This window comes from Sus scrofa, chromosome 7 (genome assembly GCF_000003025.6).
Source record: "Sus scrofa isolate TJ Tabasco breed Duroc chromosome 7, Sscrofa11.1, whole genome shotgun sequence".
NCBI classification, from domain to species: Eukaryota; Metazoa; Chordata; class Mammalia; order Artiodactyla; family Suidae; genus Sus; species Sus scrofa.
Window position 1 is genome coordinate 78,390,115 of NC_010449.5, and position 24,773 is coordinate 78,414,887.

The 24,773-nt window shown below is 42.9% G+C and overlaps 1 protein-coding gene across 5 annotated transcripts; it reads right to left on the reverse strand.

Moving 5' to 3' along the window:
• RNASE10 (ribonuclease A family member 10 (inactive)) lies at window positions 498-24,287 on the reverse strand. Of its 5 annotated transcripts, XM_013989060.2 has the most exons (4): window positions 22,790-24,287; window positions 17,981-18,042; window positions 3,870-3,948; window positions 498-2,093 (listed from the first exon to the last, which is right to left on the reverse strand). In XM_013989060.2, exon 4 carries the CDS (start codon window positions 2,086-2,088, stop codon window positions 1,447-1,449), a length of 642 nt encoding a protein of 213 aa, XP_013844514.1. In that variant the 5' UTR covers window positions 2,089-2,093; window positions 3,870-3,948; window positions 17,981-18,042; window positions 22,790-24,287; the 3' UTR covers window positions 498-1,446.

A 24,773-nucleotide genomic window follows, 5' to 3' on the forward strand; every position in this document is an offset into this window, starting at 1 on the left:
TCCGGCATTCCCGTGAGCTGTGGTGTAGGTTGCAGATGCGGCTCGGATCCTGCGTTGCTGTGGCTTGGCATAGGCTGGTGGCTACAGCTCCGATTTGACCCCTAGCCTGGGAACCTCCATATGTTGAGGGAGCGGCCCAAGAAATGCCAAAAAAAAAAAGACCAAAAAAATAAAAAAATAAAAATAAATAAATAAATAAAAAAGTGGGGCAAAAAAAAAAAGAAAAGAAAGAAAAAAAAGGGTTGGGGAAGAAAGAAAAAAGGGTGGGGGGAGAGGGAGTTCCCATTGTGTCTCAGGGGGTTACAAATCTGACTAACTTCTATGAGGATGTGGGTTCAATCCCTGGCCCCTCTCAGTGGGTTAAGGATCCAGCATTTTCACGAGCTGTGGTGCAGATTGATGACATGGCCTGGATCCCACATTGCTGTGTCTGTGCTGCAGGCCAGCAGCTGCAAGTCTGATTTGACCCCTAGCCTGGGAACTTCCATATGCCGCAGGTATAGTCCTAAAAAGAAAAAAAAAGAAAAAAATTCCCTCTGAACCCGTTCAGTCTACATCTATTGAGCACTTAATATGAGTATTATTCTACTTACTGGACATAATTTTTGAAAATGGCTCTCTCTCCTAATCACTCTCTTGACCCACTTCCTTCTAACTACAGGGCTAACACCTTCTTACCTTTCGTGGCTTAGAGATCAGTATCGGCTGAATGAATTTCCAAAAGGATTCAAAGAACCGGGAGAGCCCAAAAAGAAGAGGAAAGGGAGACCAGAAGAAAGCGGGGAGGTGGAGAAACAAAGGGAGAGAAAGGAAGATACAAAACGGCAGATAGTAAAAGATGGGAGGCAAAAGAAAAAGGGGAAGAAGGGTCGAGAAAACAAGTGCTGTCCCTGCCCAGGACATGTTCTATCTCAGTCTGCACCACCATAGCACCTCAGTAGCAGACCCTACACCTAGGGGCCAGGAAAAGAAACCCGATGCCAGATGCAGGGGCCAGATGCAGTCACAGGTTGAATCACTTTAATTTGCATCTGCAAAAGTGCTGCGTGGGAACCCCCAGAGGTTTATGTGATTGCCCCAGGGGTTCACAGTGGGTAGCAGGGAAGGACACGGGTAAAGGATGCATTAAACTCTTGTGTTCCATACCTAACCTAAAGGCCGCCAGACTAGGGAACAGACTGATGACCAGGATTATAGGAGAGACCAAAGCCGTTTCATCACCCTGTTCTACAGCCTCTAATCCCAGGAACAAAATGCAAGTTGGGTGAACTCTAGGGCAAAGAAGATTTATATTTTCATATGTAATAAAGAATAGGCTAACCTCTCTTCCCCAAAAAAGAGAATTTTTTTTTTTTTTTTTGGCAGAATACCTAAGGAGGAAAACTGCATGAAAAAGAGCAAGTGGAGAGAAAGACAAAGATGAGAAAGTGAAGAAGAGAAGTTGCTTCATGATCCAGACATTACCTGGACTTTCATGTCATTACAGGATATCAAAATGTGCTTTTCAAGAAGGAAAGTTACATAATTACAGTGAGGAGTGACTTGGCCTGGTTTGGATAACTTGCAGAATGTCAAATCAAAAGGACGGGCGCTTTTGTGACACTTGCCTCCCTTGAGCTCACAGGCAACAGGAGGACTCTTACAGACAGCTTTGATTTCATCTGGTTCCTCATGGATGAATATGTACTGGGATATGCATGTGTGATTGTACGGTTTCATCTTCTTTGCCATCAGGGTATTGCATTCCCTATCCATCAGGTCAGACCTGAGATAGTTTGGGTAGCTCTGGGAGAAAGCCTGAGCTCTGAGCATCTTGTTTCCTCCAACTTCGTCTTCACTAAGGATGGTCTCTTCTGGTTGCATCACTACATTGTCACTAAGCAGCAGGGTTTCCATGGTTCGGGTGCCCGCTCCCTTCTTAGTGGCCTGAGTCTTGTCCTGTGAGTCACTGGACTGAAACTCACTCAGTAGCTGATCACTTTCCTCCAGGACTGCTGCAGCCATCTGAAGTCCCAACCCCAGGCCCACCCCCAGACCCAGCAGCAGCAGCAACATCATGAAGAAGAACTGCACCAGAGTCAGCTTCATTTCGCCTAGAAAGGAGGAGGGAAACAGAAGGACCAACTTTGAGAAACCTGGCTCCAGTAGCGATCCTAGACTCTCCTAAACCCTGACGGCATAGTCTTTGGGGTCTCTTCTCCCTTCTCCACATCGTCCACTCCCCCCAAGGCAGAGATCCTTTCCTATTTCTCCTGTTCCTCCCCATCACGTTCCCTGTTGCTGTGTAATAACATTTGGATGTAGCAGAACTGAAAGATGACCAGTGGAATCAGTTTTGCAACTGACTCACAGATGGGGAATCAGTGGGGAAAGCTGACATCCACTGACTTTTTTTTCACCACACCTGTGGCTTGTGAAAGTTCTCGAGGCAGGGATGGAACCTGAGCCACAGCACAACCCCAGTCACTACAGTGGCAATGCCAGATCCTTAATTCATGCCCCAGGAGAACTGCAAATTTCAATTGACTCTTAAACAGAAATTAGCTCCTTCCAAAAAGGAAAGAGTAAGAAGAAAAGTACAGTGTCATTCTTTCCTTGCGAGAAATTCTTTTAAGATGTCTTATTCTCAGTAAAAGACTAGAATTACCATAGGAGACCATCTTCCTCTTTTTATCTCAAATTTATTTTTGTTCATTCAAGTATGTTTTATTTTCCCTGCTACCCCCCCCCAAAAAAAAGATCAAAAAGAATAGGAAAAGTACTCTAGTCCATTCTCACACCTAAACTGAGGTTGGTGGGGAATAATCAATTTCATCTTGCTAAAACACATCTTGTCATGGCAGATTCATTTCTACTACTACAGCTCTCTTAGCATTTGGGTATTTCTTGCTGATTAATTTTTGTACTCTTAAAGAGAACATGAAAAAAAAAAAAAAAGAATGAAACCAAAAAAAACCAAACAACTGACCCACTGGAGATCCCCTACTAATAAAGATTCTAATGAGACTGAGAGAAAGAGCACAAGTTTTCATTCTGCTCTGGCAGTCTCATGCCCCCATCAAAGAGAGACCTTCCCAGAGGTCCCTTAGGGCTCGGCAGGTGAAGGATCCAATATTGTCACTACTATGGCTTGAGTTCAGTTCCTGGTCTGGGAACTTCTGCATGCTGCCAGCATAGACAAAAAAAAAAAGAGATAGATTTCCCCTACCAGAAAAAATATTGCTATAAAGAACATCTTTGAGACAATTGATACTATTAGAATATTGTCAGTCGAGTAGATAGGAGTATTATATCAGTGTTTGATATATTGAATCTGAAATGTACCCTGATTGTTTAAGGGAATATATTTGTTTTTAGAAAATGAATCCTGAAATATTAAGATGCAGAGGGGCATGATATTGGCAACTTACTCTCCAAGGTTCAAAATAGATATTATATGTATGTGTGTACATGTGTGTTTACAGAGTGAGAAAGAAAAACTGTTTTAATGAGGGAAATAAATTTTTAAAATATTGTGTTTGCTCAGTGGGTTAAGGATCTGGCGTTGCCGTGAGCTGTGGTGTAGGTCGCAGACATGGCTCGGACCTGGCGTTGCTGTGGCTGTGGTGTAGGCCGGCGGCTACAGCTCTGATTAGACCCCTAGCCTAGGAACCTCCATATGCCACGAGTGTGGCCCTAGAAAAGACAAAAAAAAAAAAAAAAAAAAAAATTGTGTCTGGATAAAGGGCATTTAGGAGTTCCTTGTATTGTTGTTATAACTTTTCTTTAAAGTTGAAATATTTCAAAAATTGTTTAATTCTTTAAAAAGAGAGAGAATTCCCCATGTTGTTCTCTGGAGCACCCATCACCACTGTGACTCACCTACATACCTAAGTATCTTCAAAGATGCTCTCGTCCTCCTATTTCCCAAGTTCTTCCCTCCCAGGGTTTCCTTCTCTGGATGCTGGTCTGCAGAAAAATGGATATCCCCTTGTGATCCATGTGCTCTTAAACCCAGACTTACTTCCTACGCCCAACCCCATTACCATGCCCCCGGCCCAGCACTCAATAAATGCACGCAGCCAACTGTCCTTTCTGCTCCCATAAACACTTTGAAGTAAGTCTGTTTGGACATTGAAACAGATCCAGACATCCAAGACAGGAAATGTCTCCAGCCTGGGAAACTGCAGACAGCTTTGTTTTCCAATCAATTGTTCCACGCCTGAGTTACACCCACTATCCTGTGGTTTATAGTAGCCTGAACTTCCTTATAAATTTCAAACCAAGTCATTTCCTCATAGTCTCTGCACAAACTTCCTTTAACCCTTCCCTGTCATTTCTGAAATGTCAAGATCTTTGGCCTTCACAGACTTCGAAAAACTTATGGTTACCAAAAGAAACAGGTTGCGTAGGGGGGAATGGGCGGTGGGTTTGGGATGGAAATGTTGTAAAACTGAGTTGTGATGATGGCTATACAACTATAAATGTAAAATTCATTGAATTCAAAAAAAAAAAAAAAGATCTTTGGCCTGTATTTAGGTCATCCCTTCAAAGTGATTATTTTGATTTTCACATTTTAGAACTGTACCATGATGTCGTTAGAAGATTTAGAGTATCTGAGTCAATGATGAATTTTTACATATCTTTACTGATGAGGCCTATCCCAGCCCTTCACTCTCTATCTTTTCAACTCACAGCCAATAACCACATATCAAGTTTTGGAAAGCCAATAACTGAGCCCTAAATATGAGATTACCCAAAGCAGCACCATCGCTATCATTCCCCATGGGTAAGTAAAACCAGGAGGGTTGTAATGATGAGTCTACTCACTTTAGCTGAAAGTGACATCATGAGGCAACTTTTTTCTTTATTTTAGGGCTGCACCTGCAGCATATGGGAATTCCCAGACTAGGGGCTGAATCAGAGCTGCATCTCTGACCACAGCTTGTGGCAAAGCCAGATCCTTAACCCAATGGGCGAGGCCAGGGATGGAACCCGCATCCTCATGGATACTAGTCATGTTTGTTACCACTGAGCCAGAACAAGAACTCCCTCTATTAGCCTTTCTGAGTTGAGGAGATGGAATTGGGAGTCCAAGGAAGTAAAGGCCACTCAAGTCCACTGTAAAGTAACCAGAGGGGACAGGACTGCACAGAAAGAACTCCAGAGATCCACAGCAGAGAGATATCACTGCATTCCGCAGAGAATGACTAAAATCGAAAAATAGTGATAGGAGTTCCTGTGTGGCTCAGCTGTTAAGGATCTGGCATTGTCACTGCAGTGGCACTGATCACTGCTGTGGTTCAGATTCAGCCTGGGAACTTCTGCATGCTAAAGACACAGCCAAAAAAAAAGTGATAAGATCAAATACTGATAAGGATGCAGTGGAACTGGATCTCTCATACCTTGCTGGTGGGAATGTAAAATGATACAGTCATGCTAGAAAATTTGGCAGATTCTGAAAATACTAGACATACAATTATACAACCCAGCAATCACACTCCTGGTCATTTATCCCAGAGAAACAAAAACATATATCAGAGTTCCCACCATGGCTCAGTGGAAACAAATCTGACTAGTATCCATGAGGTCGAAGGTTCAATCCCTGGCCTTGCTCAGTGGGTTAAGGACCTAGCATTGCTGTGAACTGTGGTATAGGTCGCAGATGCAGCTTGGATCTGGCGTTGTAGGCCGGCAGCTGTAGCTCCGATTTGACCCCTAGTCCGGGAACCTCCATATGCCGTGGGTCTGATCCTAAAAAGACCAAAACAAACAAACAAAAAACCCCATATATCCACACAAAAACTTCTACATGACTATTCACAGCAGTTTTATTCATACCAACCAAAATCTAGAAAACAACTCAATTATCTTTCAATAAGTGAAGGGCTGAACAAACTGTGGTACTTGTACCCCATGGAATACCTATACACCTGACAACCTGGATAGAGCTCAAGGGCACTATTCTGAGTGAAATTATAATAATATCAAATGGTCATGACTGTGTAATTCCATTTACATGACATGGAGAATATAGTATTGTTTGCCAGGGCTTAGGATGGGAGGGATAAGAATACAGGTGTGACTCTAAAGAGGTAGCACAAGGGAGATATTTGTAGTGATTAAATGGTTCTGTATCTTTTTTTCTTTTTGTCTTTTTAGAGCTGCACCTGTGGCATATGGAGGTTCCCAGGCTAGGAGTCGAATGGGAGCTATAGCCACTGGCCTATGCCACAGCCACAGCAATGACAGATCCGAGCCACCTCTGCCACCTACACCACAGCTCACGGCAACGCCGGATCTTTAGCCCACTGAGTGAGGCCAGGTATCAAACCTGCATCCTCATTATCAGCAGTCAGATTGTTTTTGCTGAGCCACAATAGGAACTCCTAGTTCTGTACCTTGACTGCTGTGGTAGTTACATGAATCTACACATGAAATAAAATGACACAAAAGTACACACACATAAACACACAGACATTATACTAATGTTCATTTCCTGGTTTTGATATTATACTATAGACAGGTAAGATGTAATCAATAGAGGAAACCAGGCGAAGGATACACGGGATCTCTGTGTACTATCTTTGAATCAATTACTATTGCAAAATAAAAAAAGTTTTTTCAAGCGTTAATGCTCATTATAAAATGTGTGCATAATACTATAAAGCAACACACACAAGAGTCTCATCAAGACTGTCATTTACATTTTGATGTACATCCTTGCAGTTTCCTCCCACCCCACCTAACCCTGTATTGATGCTAAATGTAACATGTCGATTAAAAGTTGAGGAGTTCTCACTGTGGCATAACGGGATTGGTGATGTCTCTGCAATGCCATGAGGCAAGTTCAATCCCTGGCCTGGCACAGTGGGTTAAAGGATCTAGTGACATAGGTCACAACTGCAGCTCAGATCTGATCCCTAACCCTGAGCTCCATATGTCACAAAAAAGAAAAAAGAAAATTGCAAGTTAAGATGTCAGATGACAATTGAACATAGTAAACATAGGAGTCTAGAGTTCAAAGGAGGCAGAGCTGGAGATGCACATTTGGGAGACATCAGCATAGGCCTGGGTATAAAGTCACAAGACTGGAGGAGACTGAGTCTCAGGAGAAGGTTGGTGTTTTATTTTATTTACTTACTTATTTATTTTGTCTTTTTGTCTTTCTAGGACCGCTCCCACGGCATATGGAGGTTCCCAGGCCAGAGGTCTAATCAGAGCTGTAGCCACTGGCCTATGCCACAGCCACAGCAATGCCAGATCCGAGCCTCATCTGCGACCTATACCACAGCTCACGGTAAGCTCACAGCCGGATCCTTAACCCACTGAGCAACACACACAAGAGTCGAACCTGCAACCTCATGGTTCCCAGTCGGATTCATTAACCACTGAGCCACAACGGAAACTCCTTTTTTTTTTTAAATGGGAAAAATAACAGCTTTTTTACTATAATAAAGACCAAGTAGAGAAGAAAAACTGCGGGAGAAAAAGGAAAGAATTGTTAGAGCAATGATTTTGAGTGCTCAGACTCTGAAGATGGATTACCTGTGTGGACTCATGTAAATTTTTTTTTTCTTTTTGTCTTTTGTCTTTTTAGGGCCGCACCCATGGCACGTGGAGGTTCCCAGGCTAGGGTCCAGTCAGAACTGTTGCCGCCAGCCTATGCTACAACCACAGACATGCCAGATCCCAGAAGCATCTGCGGCTTACAACCACAGCTCACAGCTCATAGCAGATCTTTAATCCAATGAGCAAGGCCAGGGATCGAACTTGCAACCTCATGACTCCTAGCCAGATTCATTTCCGCTGCGCCACGAGGGGAACTCCTAAATGTGTTGTTTTAACTGTGAGTCACACTACAGGATAGTAAAGGGGACATACAACATGTTTGCTACGAAAGATTGGCTCTAGTGACATGATGGCGAACCTCTGATTTAAAAGAATTAATAATGGTTAGCGGTCTTGCTACTGTGGACAGGGGGTCTTTTCCCTGATTCTGCAGTTGCAAGTGTTACTGCTTAGTGACAGTTGACTGGGTACAAGAATCCAGGTCGCCCTTGGGCTGGAAGCTCTCCAGCTGTGAGGAGTTTCTTAAGATGGGAGACATTGAAACAAAAGAAAGGGAAGAATGCTGAACAATGTCTTACTAATTAGGAACCCAACTCTTCTTGGGTCCCAAATAAGCCATGAGCTTATTTCCCCAGGGTTTTTGTCACTCAAACACCCTCCAGATACAAAAAAATCCAGGGTTGTGGAAAGGGCTCATTTTTTCAAAGATGGATGACCTGGTATCTAAACACTGACGCTGTTAGATCTCAGAGCGCTAGCACAATTGTGTGCAAATTTTAGCATCCGTTTACCATCACCCACGGAACATTAGGGGGTTTAGTCTATTAAGGGTATTCAGCAAATATCTTGCTAGTGAATGCCTCCTCTGGATATTATGTAGCATATTTCTTTTTACAGAAACAGTTCTGAAGCTTATGCTCAGATCAAGGTTAAGTAGAGTGTGAAACCTAATCTGTGCTCTGCTCAGCAAACTGTACAAACTGGCACAAAGCTGACATCCCTCAGAGGAAGGGGCTTTTCTTTCAATCCATGCAAAGTGATGTTTAGGCTTCCAGGAACCTAAATAGATAGCTTTGCATTTTAGTTCATTTTCACAGAAATGACCTCATATTATGACCCTTACAACTTCTCCACCAAGTAAGAATGATTTCTTCTGTTTTAAAATACAACTGAGGCCACAAAGGTAGTGGGTGACAGAACCGGAATGGAACCCTGATCTACCTGACTCCCACGGATTGTTCCTTCCCTTATACTACACATCTTGCCCCTGATAATCTGTTCCAGTTGAGGTCATTTCTTCTTGGGTCTAGAGAAAAATCAGTCACCATTAATGCCTAAAACACTCTTGCTTATGGATGGATATTTTCAGCTGTTATCAAGAATCAGGAGTTCCCTTTGTGGCTCAGTGGAAAGGAACCTGACTAGTATCCATGAGGATGCAGGTTCGATCCTTGGCCTTGCTCAGTGGGTTAAGGATCTGGCATTGCTGTGACTGTGGAGTAGGCCAGCGGCTACAGCTCAAATTTGACCCCTAGCCTGGGAGCCTCCATATGCCACAGATGCAGCCTTAAAAAGACACACACACACGAATCATAACAGTTCATATAACAAGTGTAAAGTGTGATACATACACCAGCTTCCAATCTGTAGAACCCAACCCTTCTAACCTCTGCTGATCTTTCACTCTTATAATCATTTTATCCCTTCTCTAATCACTGCAGTTCTCCTGATCAGGCTCTTACTTGTTTGGGTCCTGCATAGCCCTGGGTCCATTTGACACTATGGGGCTGTTATTATACTACGTCTTGTTCTTTCTAAATGAATGATTTTGCAGATCTGTACTGTTGGAGGAGTTTTGTTAATAACATATGATGGATGAAACTGACCACAACCAAACTACTCTGATGCAGGGCAACTTCCAGAACCAAACAAAGTCTAAAAGAAGGAGCTCCCCAAATCACATCTAATCTTCAACTCCCCTCTCTAAATGCTCTGTCTTCTTATAGCCTACATCTCTGCCAGGAATGATGCCAGCTCACTGAAATTCTAGGTTGTATCCTCTGTAAAAATATGTTCATATGTTTTTATCAACGGAGGTAAGTAACATTCACTGACTTCTTTGAAATAGGGTTAACAATTCTTTCTCTACCTATATTTTTTTCTTTTTAGGGCTGCACCTGCAGTATACAGAAGTTCCCAGGATAGGGGTTGAATCAGAGCTGCAGCTACTTGCCTACACCACAGCCTTGGCAACACTGGATCCAAGCTGCATCTGCAACCTAAGCTACAGCTTAATCCTCTGAGTGAGGTCAGGGATTGAATCCTAATCCTCATGGATACTAGTCAGGTTCTTAACCATCTGAGCCACAACAGGAACTCCAACAATTCTTTTTTTTAATTTTATTTTTTTTATTTTTTATTTTTTTGTCTTTTCGCCTTTTCTAGGGCCACTCCCATGGCATGTGGAGGTTCCCAGGGTAGGGGTCGAATCGGAGCTATAGCCACAGCCACAGCAACGCATGATCCAAGCCATGTCTGCGACCTACACCACAGCTCACGGCAACACCGGATCCTTAACCCACTGAGCAAGGCCAGGGACCAGACCCGCCACCTCATGGTTCCTAGTCGGATTCATTAACCACTGCACCACAACGGGAACTCCCAACAATTCTCTTAGAGACATTTTGTCAAGAAATGTTTTCAAAGTGACTTTATTATCAGGTTTTGCATGCCAAAGAAGCAAACAAATGTCCCTGTAATTTGCACTAATTTTATTACAAACCTCCATAACCTTTCGCACTTGAAAATTATCAGCTTTAAAATATCCACAAGCAGGAGTTCCCATAGTGTCTCAGCAGTAACAAACTCAACCAGTATTCATGAGGATTCGGTTTTGATCCCTGGCCTCGTTCAGTGGGTTAAGGATCTGGCGTTACCATGAGCTGTAGTGTAGGTCGCAGATGTGGCTCAGATCTGGTGTTGTGGCTGCAGTGTAGGCTGGTAACTGCAGCTCCACTTCCACCCTTAGTCTAGGAACTTCCATATGCTGTGGGTGTAGCCCTGAAAAAAAAAAAAAAGAAAAGAACCACAGGCCTTTTAAGGCTCTGTCACCTACTGATAGTTTCTATTTTAATCTAATGCTTGTCCAAAGACTTCCCCATAAATTATGGTCTAGAATTTGCATCTTCAGTTTAAAAAAAAAATAGTCGGAGTTACCGTTGTGGCACAGTGGAAACAAATCCAACTGAGGTTTCGGGTTCCATCCCTGGCCTTGCTCAGTGGATTAAGGATCTGGCGTTGCCTTGAGCTGTGGTGTAGGTTGCAGATGAGGCTCAGATCTGGCATTGCTGTAGCTGTGGCTTAGGCTGGCAGCTGTAGCTCTGATTTGACCGCTAGCCTGGTAATCTCCATATGCTGTGGGTGCGGCCCTAAAGAGAAAAAAAAAAAAAATTTAATTCAAAAATTAAAAAAAAGTTGGGAGTTCCCGTCGTGGCGCAGTGGTTAATGAATCTGACTAGGAACCATGAGGTTGCGGGTTCTATCCCTGCCCTTGCTCAGTGGGTTAACGATCCGGCGTTGCCGTGAGCTGTGGTGTAGGTTGCAGACGCGGCTCGGATCCCGCGTTGCTGTGGCTCTGGCGTAGGCCGGTGGCTACAGCTCCGATTCAACCCCTAGCCTGGGAACCTCCATATGCTGCAGGAGCGGCCCAAGAAATAGCAACAACAACAACAACAAAAAGACAAAAGACAAAAAAAAAAAAAAAGAAAAAAAAACACTACAATCCTTCCTTCAGTGATGACTGATGTCATCAACATCAGTCACCAGCAGAAAACATCTGTAAAAGATGTGCATGGCTGAATGCACCTCCCCCTTCACCTTTATGACTTATATCTTGATATTTCCCCCTTTCCTCTTTAGGGCAGTATTTCAGAACCATCTGAAATACTGCCTCCTGCCTCCTGGGCTGTAGTTAGTGAACAAAACAAAGGATGTCAAGGTCATCTGTGACAACAAACCGCTCCCGAGGGTGGGCAGGTGAGCCCTGAGGGACCTCAGGGAAGAAACAAAGAAGACTGGCCCACAGCTAAGGTGTATATCAAAGGAGTGACTCCAGGAAGCCCAGACCTTCCCATCTTCCCATTGAAACTGGTTTTCTGTAAATCTGGTTATCTTTAAATCTTTTGTTCCTACTACCTTCCTTTTGTTGCAAAACTCATATATCGTGGCATCCCCACCTCACCTGCTCTGAGCGGTTTACTGGGGCTACCTGAGATGCTGTCTCCTGGGCTTAAGTCCTAATTTCACCCCAAATAAAACTTAACCGTCAATTTTCAGGTTGTATTTTTTTTAGTTGACAATGCAAAAAAGGCTTTTTTCTTTCTTCTTAAACTCTCTGTAATCTATAACAAATTGCTAGACTCTGATTTCGCAAACTGTAATAAACATAAATGTGATATTTGGGGAGTTCCCTGGTGGCTCAGTAGGTTAAGGATCCAGCATTGTCACTGCTGTGGCTCTGGTCAAGGTATGGGTTTAGTCTCTGGCCTTGGAACTTCCACATATACCACAGGCAAGGCCAAAGGGGGGGGAAAAAATAGATGATATTGATTCTCACTGACTCACACAATTAGCCCATAAATTTACCAGATCTTACTTTTCATAGCAATATAGATATTTGCATAGATTCAGTCAGAATCTGCCCTCCTTTTACCAGGATATAATGGAAAAATAATTTATGCAACCAAAGCCTCGCGCAGAGATTATTTTTGAGAATGATGCCAATTTATACTAATATGATGGGTAGTTCCCTTCGTGGCTCAGTGGTTAATGAATCCAACTAGGAACTGTGAGGTTGCGGGTTCAATCCCTGGCCTTGCTCAGTGGGTTAAGGATCCAGTTGCTGTGAACTGTGGTGTAGGTCGAAGATGCGGCTCAGATTCCATGTTGCTGTGCTATGGTGTAGGCTGGCAGCTGCAGCTCCAATTAGACCCCTAGCCTGGGAACCTCCATATGCCACCAGTGTGGCCGTAAATTGCAAAAAATAAAAATAAATAAATAAATAAACTAGTGTGATGAATCAATACCTACAAAGTCCTCTCAGGAAAACTTGTCTAAGACCTGGCTTATGGGGTCTTGGGCTTGTAGAAGGTAAGGAAGATCACTTAAGAAATTGTTGGAACCTTGAGAAGAAAGGAACTCACCCAAATTTGTATGCACCATGGGTGAAATCTGGTGGAAAGAATTTCTTGGGCTTGGTTTTTCTAAACTCAACATAGCAAATAACGGAAGCTTTTGAAAGTTCAATCTGGGATTCCTTGGGAAACTTCCAAAAAGGAGTTAATTTTGAGGCCTTAGCAATAATTTATGGCCCTAGATTCACAGAGTTGACTCAAGGAGCCTCTGTGGTAAATTAACACTCTTGCTACGCCTGCATGAATAATCTGGCCAACCCAACAGTCTTGCCCTTTTTGCTTTTTTTATTTCCCACTATACAGAGTTTCTTATCCTACCCCTCTTCTTATTCTTAGTGCCTAGCCTAGTGTCTGGCATACAGAACGTAATCAACATAATTTATTAGAAGAATCAATATCAGGTTATGAAACTGTATTTGCACCTGATTCCAACTGAGAAGCAGCGAGGAGAGCCAAGGAGGCAGGGTGAGGGGCAGAAGTCACCACACTTGATTCTCTCCTCGCAAACCTCAGCTTTAACTCAGGGAGAAGGAGAGTCCATTAAAAACAAACTCATAATTACCAGATAAAAGTTTTCAGAGAATACAAAGGCTCTAACTCTGCTGTTAGTAGCAACTGCAGCAAGAAAAAATAAGAACAAATCCACAAAGAGTGAACACATATCTGTAAACAATAAGTGCTCACAGTTACCCAGTTATTACTGGGTGCCAGGCGCTGTTTGAAGTACATCATTTTTACTGATCCTTCAAATCTTCTCAAGAGCTCTGGGAAGTAGTTGCAAATATTAATTCCATTTTATGTATGAGATCCTTGAAGCAAACAAAAATAGAGTAATTTTGCTAAAAATTGAGTAATTTGGCTAATAGTGCCAGCAAATAGTGGAGCCAGGATATGAATCCAGGCAATCTGATGCCAAAGCCACATTCCTGATGGCCAAATTCAAACTCTTGGAGATAACAAATACTGATGATATTTTGGAGTCTTGCCATGAAATCTCAAAGGGCAACAACAACTTTTTTTTTTTGCTTTTCAGGGATGCACCAGTGGCATATGGAAGTTCCAAGGCTTGGGGTCAAATTAGAGCTACAATTGCCAGCCTACACTACAGCCACAACAATGCCAGATCTGCGGCCTATACCACAGCTCATGGCAATGGCGAATCCTTAACCCACTGAGTGAGGCCAGGGACTGAACCCACAACGTCATGGTTCCTAGTTGGATTGTTTCTGCTGTGCCGCATTGGGAACTCCAAGGTGCAATTACAATTATATCCTTAGAATAAATCCTTCAAAACAAAATAAAATAAACTTATATAATTAGCTTAAAAATACTCTAGGAAGAAATGAGCACAGGTAAGAATAAAATAAGAAGGAGAAAAGTAACAAGATGGGCAAATTTTTTGTTATGGTTGAAGTTGGATATGGTGGGCACTGGGAAACTAATCATACTCTTTTCTCTACCTCAGTGTATGCTTGAAATTTTTCATAATAAACAGTTTTGTTTTTTTTTAATTATCTTGAATAGGGAAGGAAATGAAAAAAAGGAAGTCTGAAGGCCTTGTGCGGTTTTTCTGTTTTGTTTTGGGGGGGAGTTTGCACTCAGTAGTTTAACTGCTCCCTGACTCACCTCTGCTAACTGTTCTCTAGAAGAGGATATGCAAAACACCAGAGGTTTGGGGGAAGAGTGAGCCCAGGGAGGACGTGCTCAAGTGGCCTTGTTTCAGCCTTGAGTGCTGGCAAGCTTCACCCCACACAGGGGCGTTTGTCTGAACCGATCAGATCTGAGACTGGGCGGTGGCCAGATACTGCTGTCAGCAGACCGGGGAATGGAACTCTCTAAGGGCCGAGGACAAAGCTGGAGATGGGGGTATGTGGGGTGAATCAGTGCTAGAGACCAGGGGAGAGACAGGAGGAAGGTGGGAAGCAGTGTGCTCTTTCCTGGTCATCCCCTTCCCCCTACATTGACATGGCGAATCCGGAGCAAGTGGAGTCAGCCTGGTCTTGGGAGCAAGAAAGCCAAGAAAGAATGAATATTGTTCATGTCAAATGCGGGGGGGGGGGGAGACAAAAAAAGCCCATACCACCTATGTTTTATTTAGTGGGTCTGCTGAGATCACTCTGAGGGACTGCCCAGAAGAGGAAAGGGAGGAGCCAGGACATACAGGAGTTTTTGCAACAAAAACCAGGTAGTTGGAACAACAAAAGATTATTGTTAAAGAAAATCAGGGAGCTCCCGTCATGGCGCAGCAGAAACGAATCCGACTAGGAACCATGAGGTTGCGGGTTCGATCTCTGACCTTGCTCAGTGGGTTAAGGATCCAGCATTGCTGTGAGCTGTGGTGTAGGTCATAGACACAGCTCGGATCTGGCATTGCTGCGGCTGCAGCATAGGCCAGCAGCTCCAGCTCCAATTCGACCCCTAGCCTGGGAACCTCCATATGCCACAGGTGCGACCTTAAAAACCAAAAAAAAAAAAAAAAAGAAAGAAAGAAAAATAAAAGGTTTGACACTTTCAATTAGACTTGTAGTCAATATTAACTTAGTGTGATTTCCTATTACGGGGTGCATTGCCTCTGGGAGATGAAAAGAAATAATAGCATATATAAAGTGCTGAATAAGTACCAGGGAATTGTCTTAAGGATTTTATTTACATTATTTCATCTAATATTACAAAGTAACATATGTATACTATATCCCTGTTGTATAAATGTAAAAGCAAAGCATTAGGAACCTTTAGTAAAACACCCAAGATCATACAGCCAGTAAATGACAAGGGCAGGACTGAATTCAGATCTATTTGACTAAAAATCTATGTTTTTGGAAATTCCAGTGTGGACAGGAAGAAGTATGGAAATAGACTGCCAGTGGGGAAATCTTAGCAATCCTTGTGGTGCATAATGGTGCTAGACACTAAGAATGAGAAAGAATGAGCACGAGTAAAGAAGTGTGTGTCTCTGTGTGTGTGTGCCTGCCGGGATGGAAGATGACAGGTTATTAAACGGCTGAAAGGTAATTATAACACAACTCTTTTAGAATGAAAACGTAATTGTATGTATTTAAATTGTAATTAAATGTAATTAAATGAAAAGGTAATTTTTAGAATGAAAGGTAATTGTAACACAACTCTTCTAGCATGGCCACTAAATACTGAAATAGTGAACTTAGCAGAGAAAGGACCAAACTTCAAACAACCGTCACTGTGACTTGAGGCAGTCCTCAAACAAGTTTTATTAGAACCACATTCAATTCAGTTGGCAAAATCCTCTGAAATCAAAAGACGATATACCATCTAAACTGGTGGCTTTTGATCTTTTAATCACCAGACACTTATTCCTCCCAGACCTCTTGGGTGATAAATTATCTTTGTAAGCTACAGTTTTTTCTCTTGCTTAGACTAAGGCAAAATATCCAGAAAAGCCCAACAGCCCTGCAGGAAAATCGTCAGGTAGTGGACACAGCACAAGGCCACACTGGATCCGTCCTCAACTCACAGGTTCGGATTTTGTTTGTGAATCTGAAATTTTTTAGTCTCAAGACTGACTCACACCAACCAATCCCAAAATAAAAAGAGCTACACTGAAAAAACATGCAGTGAAAAATAAACCTGCCCCAAACCACAAAGTTTAGTGAGCAGGAGTGTTGACATTTATTCAGGCCAGGACAAGGATGGGGAAATATTTCTGATTTGGAATTAAGGGCTGAGTCAATGCCACACTACTGAGGAGCAGTGGCTTAGAAGGAAGAAATTCCCATAGTGTAGAATTTCCCTTTCTAATCTCCAAGCTCCCCATCTCTTTAAAACACATTAGCATGTTTGTTGGTTTGTATTCTTTTATATTCCATCTATTCCAAGATGGGATTAAAGGTGGCCTCTGTGGGGTCCTCCCACATACAAATGCTTTCTAGATCCCGTTTCTTCTCTGTACGAAATAGGCTTTATTCAGCCTCCTAGGCTCTTTTGAATATCAAAGGGCAGAATCAAACAGTTACTAATCAGGAAAGTGAGGGAATGTAGGAATGAAGGAGAGGCAATCAAGACAAGATAGTACAGCTATTGAAGCAGAATCCTGGTTCCTGCGCAAGGGATATACATAACAAAATCTTTTCCGTCTTTGGGAACTAAGGCCCCCACCAAGGGGAAGGATGTTAACTCCAGGCAGAGCACAAGATTCCTGGAACACCACTCTGTTGCCTCACCACCAAGCAATCAGAATAAAGTCACACACCTTGCAGCCCTCGCTCCAAATTTTGCCTATTAAAAATTTCTTCCCCACTCCACCCCTCCCACCCACCCACAGCCAGTGAGGAATTAAGGGTTTTTTGAGCACGAGCCACCCATTCTCCTGGCTTGACCCTTTAATAAAATTTTCTCTACTCCAAACTCTGACATTTCAGTTTGTTTGGCCTCATTGTGTGTTGGGAACACCAACTTTTGTTCTGTAACAAAGGCAGCAGCTTGCAAAATTACATACAATACATGATAACACAAATCAAATTTAGGTGAGAGGAAAAAAGGCAGGATAAACTTTGATTGGTTGTATTTTAGCTGTGAGGATGCTAAAATCACTGCACTGTAAGCCTGCATTTTGGTCCCAAAAATTGGAGTCTGGATTTTCTTCCTTTTTTTTTTTTTTTTGCTTTTTGGACCATACTCACACGGCATATGGAAGTTCCCAGGCTAGGGATCCAATAGGAGCTACAGCTGCCAGCTTATGCCACAGCCCATAGCAACGAGGGATCCGAGCTGCATCTGCAACCTACACCACAGCTCACTGCAATGCCAGATCCCCAAGCCACTGAGCAAGGCTGGGGATTGAAACCGCATCCTCGTGGATACTTGTTGGATTTGCTTCTGCTGCACCACAATGGGAACTCCGGAGTCTGAATTCTTAGTGGCCACCCCGTCTCCATCAACAGATTAGGAGTTTGGGTGGTTAGATTTTACAAACAGTGGTGTTGACCAAAGATAAACACACAACCTGGAGTTCCTATTGGGGCTCAGCAGGTTACAAATCCAGCTAGTATCAAGGAGGATGCGGGTACCATCCTTGGCCTTGCTCAGTAGGTTAAGGATCCAGCATTGTTGTGAGCTGTGGTGAAGGCCCACAGCTGCATCTCCACTTAAGACCCCTAGCCTGGAAATTCCCATATACCACAGGTTCGGCTGTAAAAAGAAAAGCAAAAAAGAAAATCACACAACCTAAAAGTTGTGAATTATATTTTATTCAGGGACCTTACCAAGGCAACTTCTGTGTAATTCCAAGTGGTAAGGGAGGAGCCAGAATGCATACGATTTTTTGCTGAAAATAAAATATATATAGTTGGACATTAAAAGATTTCTGCTAGCCAGGAAAAATGAGTATCTCAAATTAATGATTTTAGTGCTTTTCTATGCATAGGAAGATGCAAAAGTCTGGGCTTACTGGAATTATTCCTGAGATATGCATCTTAACTATCTAGGGCCAGTATCTTGTTTTCCTCCAACTTGAATTCCCCTCAGGGAATACTGTCAGGCTGGCTGCACTGGCTGTTGGCTTCACTTACTGTTTTGTTTTGTTGGGTTTTTTTAAAATACTTTTATTTTATTTTACCTTTTTTTTTTTTTGGTCTTTTTGTTTTTTTAGGGCCCCACCCACAGATTATGGAGGTGCCCAGGCTAGGGGTCTAATCAGAGTGGAAGCTGCTGTCCTACACCACAGCCACAGCAACTCAGGATCTGAGCCACGTCTGTGACCTACACCACAGCTCATGGCAACACCGGGTCCTTAACCCACTGAGCGAGGCCAGGAATCGAACCTGAAACCTCATGGTTCCTAGTCGGATTCGTTTCCACTGTGCCACGACAGGAACTCCTTGTTTTTTTGGCCACACCGCAGCATATGGAAATTCTCTCAGGCCAGAAAAAAATCTGAGCCCCAGCTGTGATCTATGCCACAGCTGCAGCAATGTCAGATCTTCAACCCACTGTGCAGGGCCAGGTATTGAACGCAAGCCACAGCAGTGATCCAGCTACTTCAGCGACTAAGCTGGAGCCTCAACCCTCTGCACCACAAGAGAACTCCATAGGTTGAAGATTTTTTTAAAGTAAAAATTTTGGAGAAAATGGACATTAAAATTTTCCAAACTAAACAAAGATTGACTGTATAGCACAGGGAACTATATTCAGTAATTTATAATAGACTATAATGGATGAGAATATATTCAGTAAAAAAATACATGGAACCTAAAAGTTGAATTATGTTTTAATCAGTGGATAAAACTAAGGACTTAAGCCTGGGGGGCAACATCTCATGTAACCCCGAGAAAATTGCTCAGAGAAGGCCAGGAAGAAGCAAGGATATATAGGAGTTTTGCAATAAAGGGTAGGTAGTAGGAACAAAAGATTAAAGCAGAAAACTAGACTTCTCAAGTTCAGGAATTTAGCACTTTTCAATATATGGGGAGATGAACTTTGTCCAGGCTCACTGAATTTATTCCTTTGATATGCACCCGAACTATTTGGGGCCAGGGTCCTGTGTTTTCACAGCCTGAGTTTCCACAGGGCTCACCCGGGGGAGTGGCTGCTGTCATGGCTGCTAGGTGGCAGGTAGTCTTCATTTCCTTCCTGAGTTCCCTCAGGGCTCACCCGCTCACCCTTGGAGGAGCTGCAATCACTGATGACTATGGCATCCTTTGTTTACTGATATGGCAGGCAATATTTTATTTCTCAAATTAAAAAAAAGACTGTAGATATGTTTGTACATATGTATAAGCAATTTGCTTTGTTGTACACCTCAAAATTACGCAGTAGTATAAGTTAACTACATATAAATTTTTTTCAATTTCCAAAAAATATTAAAAATTCATAGTAAGTACACTAAACTGGTCACAGTGTTTATCTTGGCTGAGGAGATATAGGGATTCTGTTTTGTTCTTTATATCATCCAATTGTTCTACAGTAAAATGTATTGTTTTTGTAATCATATACAATTTTTATTTCAATTTATATACATTATATATATTTAAAAGCCATAGCCAGACTCTTTCTCTTGCCCCAGTGGCCTCTGTCTACACCACTCACTTCCCCACCCCTTCACGGCCCCAGCAAAGCAAGCTTGTTACCAAACCGCATTTCTCAACAAGGGCATTCACGCATATCACTAGCGCCTATCTTCCTTTTGCCACAAATACTTTCCCCATAAATTACTGCCCACACAAAACATACTTCCTCTAAACTGCTCTCCTGGAACAAATGGCTTTCTTCACCACTGACTGTACCTCTTTGCAAGTCTTCCGCCCATAAATCGTTCCTTCCTCAAAGTTCCTGTGTAACCTTTCTTCCACTTGAACTTTCTGAGCCACTGCCTCAATCCCCTGGTGAATTCCTCCAGGTGTGTTGCTAAATATTTCTCAATTGCTCACTTAAAGCGATGCCCTTCCCAAGCTGATGAAGTACTGAATCGCTTCCACTTTAATCTGGAATCAGACACAGCTCCCAACTCTTCCGAACCTGCTCTCCCAGCACCTTGCCTCGCAACCTGCAGCATGTCAAGCAGACAGGACATGCATGAACAGATATCTACTGCAACATGAAAAGTACAGTGTAACATCTTAACTCTCTTCCATATAATTTATGTGTTGGGGGAGTTCCCGATGTGTCTCAGTGGTTAACAAACCTGACTAGCATCAATGGGGTTGTGGGTTCAGTCCCTGGCCTTACTCTGTGGGTTAAGGATCTGGCGTTGCCTTCGACTGTGGTGTAGGTCACAGATTCGGCTCGGATCCTGCATTGCTGTTGCTGTGGTGCAGGCCGGCAGCTACAGCTCTGATTGGACCCCTGCCCTGGGAACCTCCATATGTCGTGGGTGCGGCCCTAAAAGACAAAATAAAAATAATTTAAGTGTTGGGGAAGTGTACCATTGCTATTCTGTCTTTTCCAAACAAATCCTAAAGTTTCAAGCTACTTTTTTGGAATAGAATTTTAGAGGTTGTAAGACCAAAGTGTTTGCTCTAAGGCTTTGCCAAATAATTATCTAGCCCTGCTTCCACACTTCAAGAATGTAACTCAGCAATTTCTTTTTAGTGAAGCTCTTCACAAATTGAGTGGACTCTGACTCCTTGTCTAGTCTTAACTCTCCGAAGTTGCCCAAGATAAATCTGATTCTCCTTTTACATCAACAATTCTTTAAAATGATTGAAGACCATTCCTCACTACTGTTTCATCTCCAATTTGCCACTGAGCACAACTCATCAGACCTTTCACGTTTAGCCTAAACATGTGGTATGTTTCCACACATTACCCACCTACATCATTCTCTGTAGATTCAAAGATATAGGGACAAAAGTCATGAATATGAAGTCTGGCTTAGTCATTCCTTTGCAATGTAATGATGGAAAAGTCTGGTGACTTTTCTTTCTTTTTTTTTTTTTTTTTTTTTTTTGTCTTTTTGCCATTTCTAGGGCCACTCCCTCGGCATATGGAGGTTCCCAGGCTAGGGGTCTAATCGGAGCTGTAGCCTGTAGCCGCCGGCCTACACCAGAGCCACAGCAACGCAGGATCCGAGCTGTGTCTGCGACCCACACCACAGCTCACGGCAATGCCAGATCGTTAACCCACTGAGCAAGGCCAGGGATCCAACCGGCAACCTCATGGCTCCTAGTCAGATTGGTTAACCACTGTGCTGTGACGGAAACTCCTGGTGACTTTTCTTTAAGCCTCTCTTTTTTTATCTGAAAAATGAAAATGAGAAATATGTATGTATGTGTGTATATATATGTGTGTGTGTGTATATATGTGTGTGTGTATATATGTGTGTGTCTATTTATATATATATATATTTACTTTTTAGGGCTGCAGGTGTGGCATATGGAAGTTCCCAGACTAGGGGTCGAATTGGAGCTGTAGCTGCCAGCCTGCACCACAGCCATAGCAATTCGGAATCTGAGCCTCGTCTGCAACCTACACCACAGCTCACTGCATTGCTGGATCCTTAACTCACTGAGCGAGGCCAGGGATCCAACCCGCCCACATCCTCGTGATACTTGTCGGGTTTGTAACCCGATGAGCCACAATGGGAACTCCAAAATGAGAATAATATTAATGATGCTTATTAGTCTCCATAAATATCAAAGCAAAAAGGAAGAAGAATGTAAAATCTTTTGACTCTGTGCATGTTACATGCTGTGGTTGTTCACATTAAAGACCCAATAGCAGCAGAAATGTCTTTCCCTTACCCCACCTCATTACCGATTGGAACCTTCTATACCTGGCTTTTTTTTTCCCCGTTTTTCCGGGGTTGGGGGGTGGTTATTTGTAAACCTTGGCCACACACTTTGAGATTTAGCATCAGTGGGTCCTTTGGAAAGATTTTGGCAGTGATTACTCCTCCGGAATCAGTCTACTTATATGTGAATGGTCTTGCTTCATTCTTTTAAAAAAATGCTTCGGAGTTCACGTCGTGGCTCAGTGGTTAACGAATCCGACTAGGAACCATGAGGTTGTGGGTTTGATCCCTGGCCTTGCTCAGTGGGTTAAGGATCCGGTGTTGCCCTGAGCTGTGGTGTAGGTTGCAGACACTGCTCGGATCCCACGTTGCTGTGGCTCTGGTGTAGGTCGGCAGCTACAGTTCCGATTGGACCTCTAGCCTGGGAACCTCCATATGCCGAGGGAGCGGCCCTAGAAAAGACAAAAAGACAAAAAGACCAAAAAAAAAAAAAAAAAAAGCTTCAGCAAAATAGCTGCAACTTCCCTCTGCACTAACCATTCCTCCACATTCAATCAGTATTGTAATTGTTTCCTTACCTGTTTCTTCTTCTTTTTTTTTTTTTGTTTTTTTAGGGCTGCATCCATGGCATAAGGAGGTTCGCAAGCTAGGGGTCTGATCGGAGCTACATTTGCCAGCCACAGCCACAGCCACGCCAAATCCGAGCCTCGCCTGCAACTTCACCACAGCTCACAGCAACTCTGGATTCCCTAACCCACTGAGAGAGGCCAGGGATGGAACCCACAACCTCGTAGTTCCTAGTCAGATTAGTTTACATTGCGCCAAGATGGGAACACCTCCTTACCTGCTTCTTTACCTCCAGATCACAAAGCCTGGCCACATTTTCTGGAAATGTCCCAAAGTCTGAAGACTGAAGAATCTAAGCTGGATGTTAGCACTGAGGTTCTAGGAAGGAAGGGCTATGTTCCCTCTAACATCTTTGAAGTTATGTAACAGTTATGACCTTGCAGGGACCACGTTACAGAGCTCTTTCTCTGCTGCCCTCTTATGGACAGCTATCAAGTCAAAGACAAAGCTGTCAGTGTTAATTCATTTCCTTTCATTATCAGGAGTCCCTGCAATGTGGTGCAGTTGTAACTGTACTATTAGCAAGTCATAAATTACTATAATCTGTAATCAATTAAAGGTCCCCATTTAAATCCCAGTCGATACTACAAACCATCTTGACTCCTCCCTCATAACATACCTAAGTATCAGCTGGGGGTAATTAAAAAATTTCTTTACGCCTCTTTACTTTTTTTTTTTTTCCCAAGCTAGGGATAATCAGAGCTGCTGTCCTACACCACAGCCACGGCAAGCCAGATCCTTATCCCACTGAGCAAGGCCAGGGATCGAACCCGAAACCTCATGGTTACTAGTTGGGTTTGTTAACCACTGAGCCGTGACAGGAACTCCAGTTCTCCCCTCTTTGATTCCAGATTCATTTATCCAACTGCATACCCCACATGTCCATTCAGGTGGAGGTCCAGACTTTTGAGACTTAACAGCTATAAAAGTGAACTCTTGATTATCCACCAAAATTCTTCCTCCCTTAAGAGTCTCACCCGGTAAATGGCAGCTTTATTCACCTAATCCATCAGGGAAAAAACTTAAGCACGATTCTTCATTCCTATCTTTTTCTTGTATCTTATTCCCAATATATCAGCAAGTCTTGTCTTCTCTATCTTGAAAATATTTCCAGAATCTGATCTCTTACCACCTCCATCATCATCACTGATGCAACACAACTTCTAACCTAGTGTTCCACAATGGTCTATCTGATCTCCCTACTTTCAATTTAACCCCATACCATGGATTTTCTGTAAAGGAGGCAGTGAGTTGTTTAGGCTTTTTCCTTTTAAAAGTAAATCAGTGGAAAATACTTTCACTGTCTTTTCATACTCAAAATAAAATCCAAACTTCTTACTGTGACTACAACACCTGCCCACATCTCCAACCTTGTCTCCCACCATTTCCATTGTTCACTCTAATAACATTGGCCTTCTTGCTGTTGTTAAAACCCTAAATTCCCCTCAGAAACTTCATGCTGCCTGCACCTTCTGCTTGCACACCATTCCCTAATCATTTCACTGCTCACTCACATATTCATGCATCTATTCAACTGCCAGCTTCTCAAGATGGCCTTTCCTGTACTAACCTATTTGAAATGGCTCATTTCCTTATTACTTTCTCTTTTAGTAGCTTACTGAGATATAATTTACACATCATAAAATCCACCCATTTTAAGTGTACAATTCAATGATTTTTTTTTTTTTTTTGTCTTTTTGTCTTTTTTGTTGTTGTTGTTGTTGTTGTTGTTGCTATTTCTTGGGCCGCTCCCGCGGCATATGGAGGTTCCCAGGCTAGGGGTTGAATTGGAGCTGTAGCCACCGGCCTACGCCAGAGCCACAGCAACTCGGGATCCTAGCCGCGTCTGCAACCTACACCATAGCTCACGGCAACGCTGGATCGTTAACCCACTGAGCAAGTGCCGGGATCGAACCCGCAACCTCATGGTTCCTAGTCGGATTCGTTAACCACTGCGCCACGACGGGAACTCCTCAATGATTTTTTTTTAGTAAGTTCACTCCATAGTGCAACAACTACCATAAATCAGTTTTGGAGGGAGTTCCCTGGTGGTCTAATGGTTAGGATTTGGGTGCTTTCGCCACTGCGGCCCAAGTTCAATCCCTAGTCTGGAAATTGAGATCGCACATCAGGCTGGTGCATGTGGCAGCTACCCCCCTCCCCCAAGATATCATTTTTGGAATAATTTTACTCCTTAAATA

Bases quoted from the DNA above. Each gene is read 5' to 3' on its own strand.
- RNASE10 (XM_005656307.3), bottom strand. From the start codon at position 2,088: ATGAAGCTGACTCTGGTGCAGTTCTTCTTCATGATGTTGCTGCTGCTG.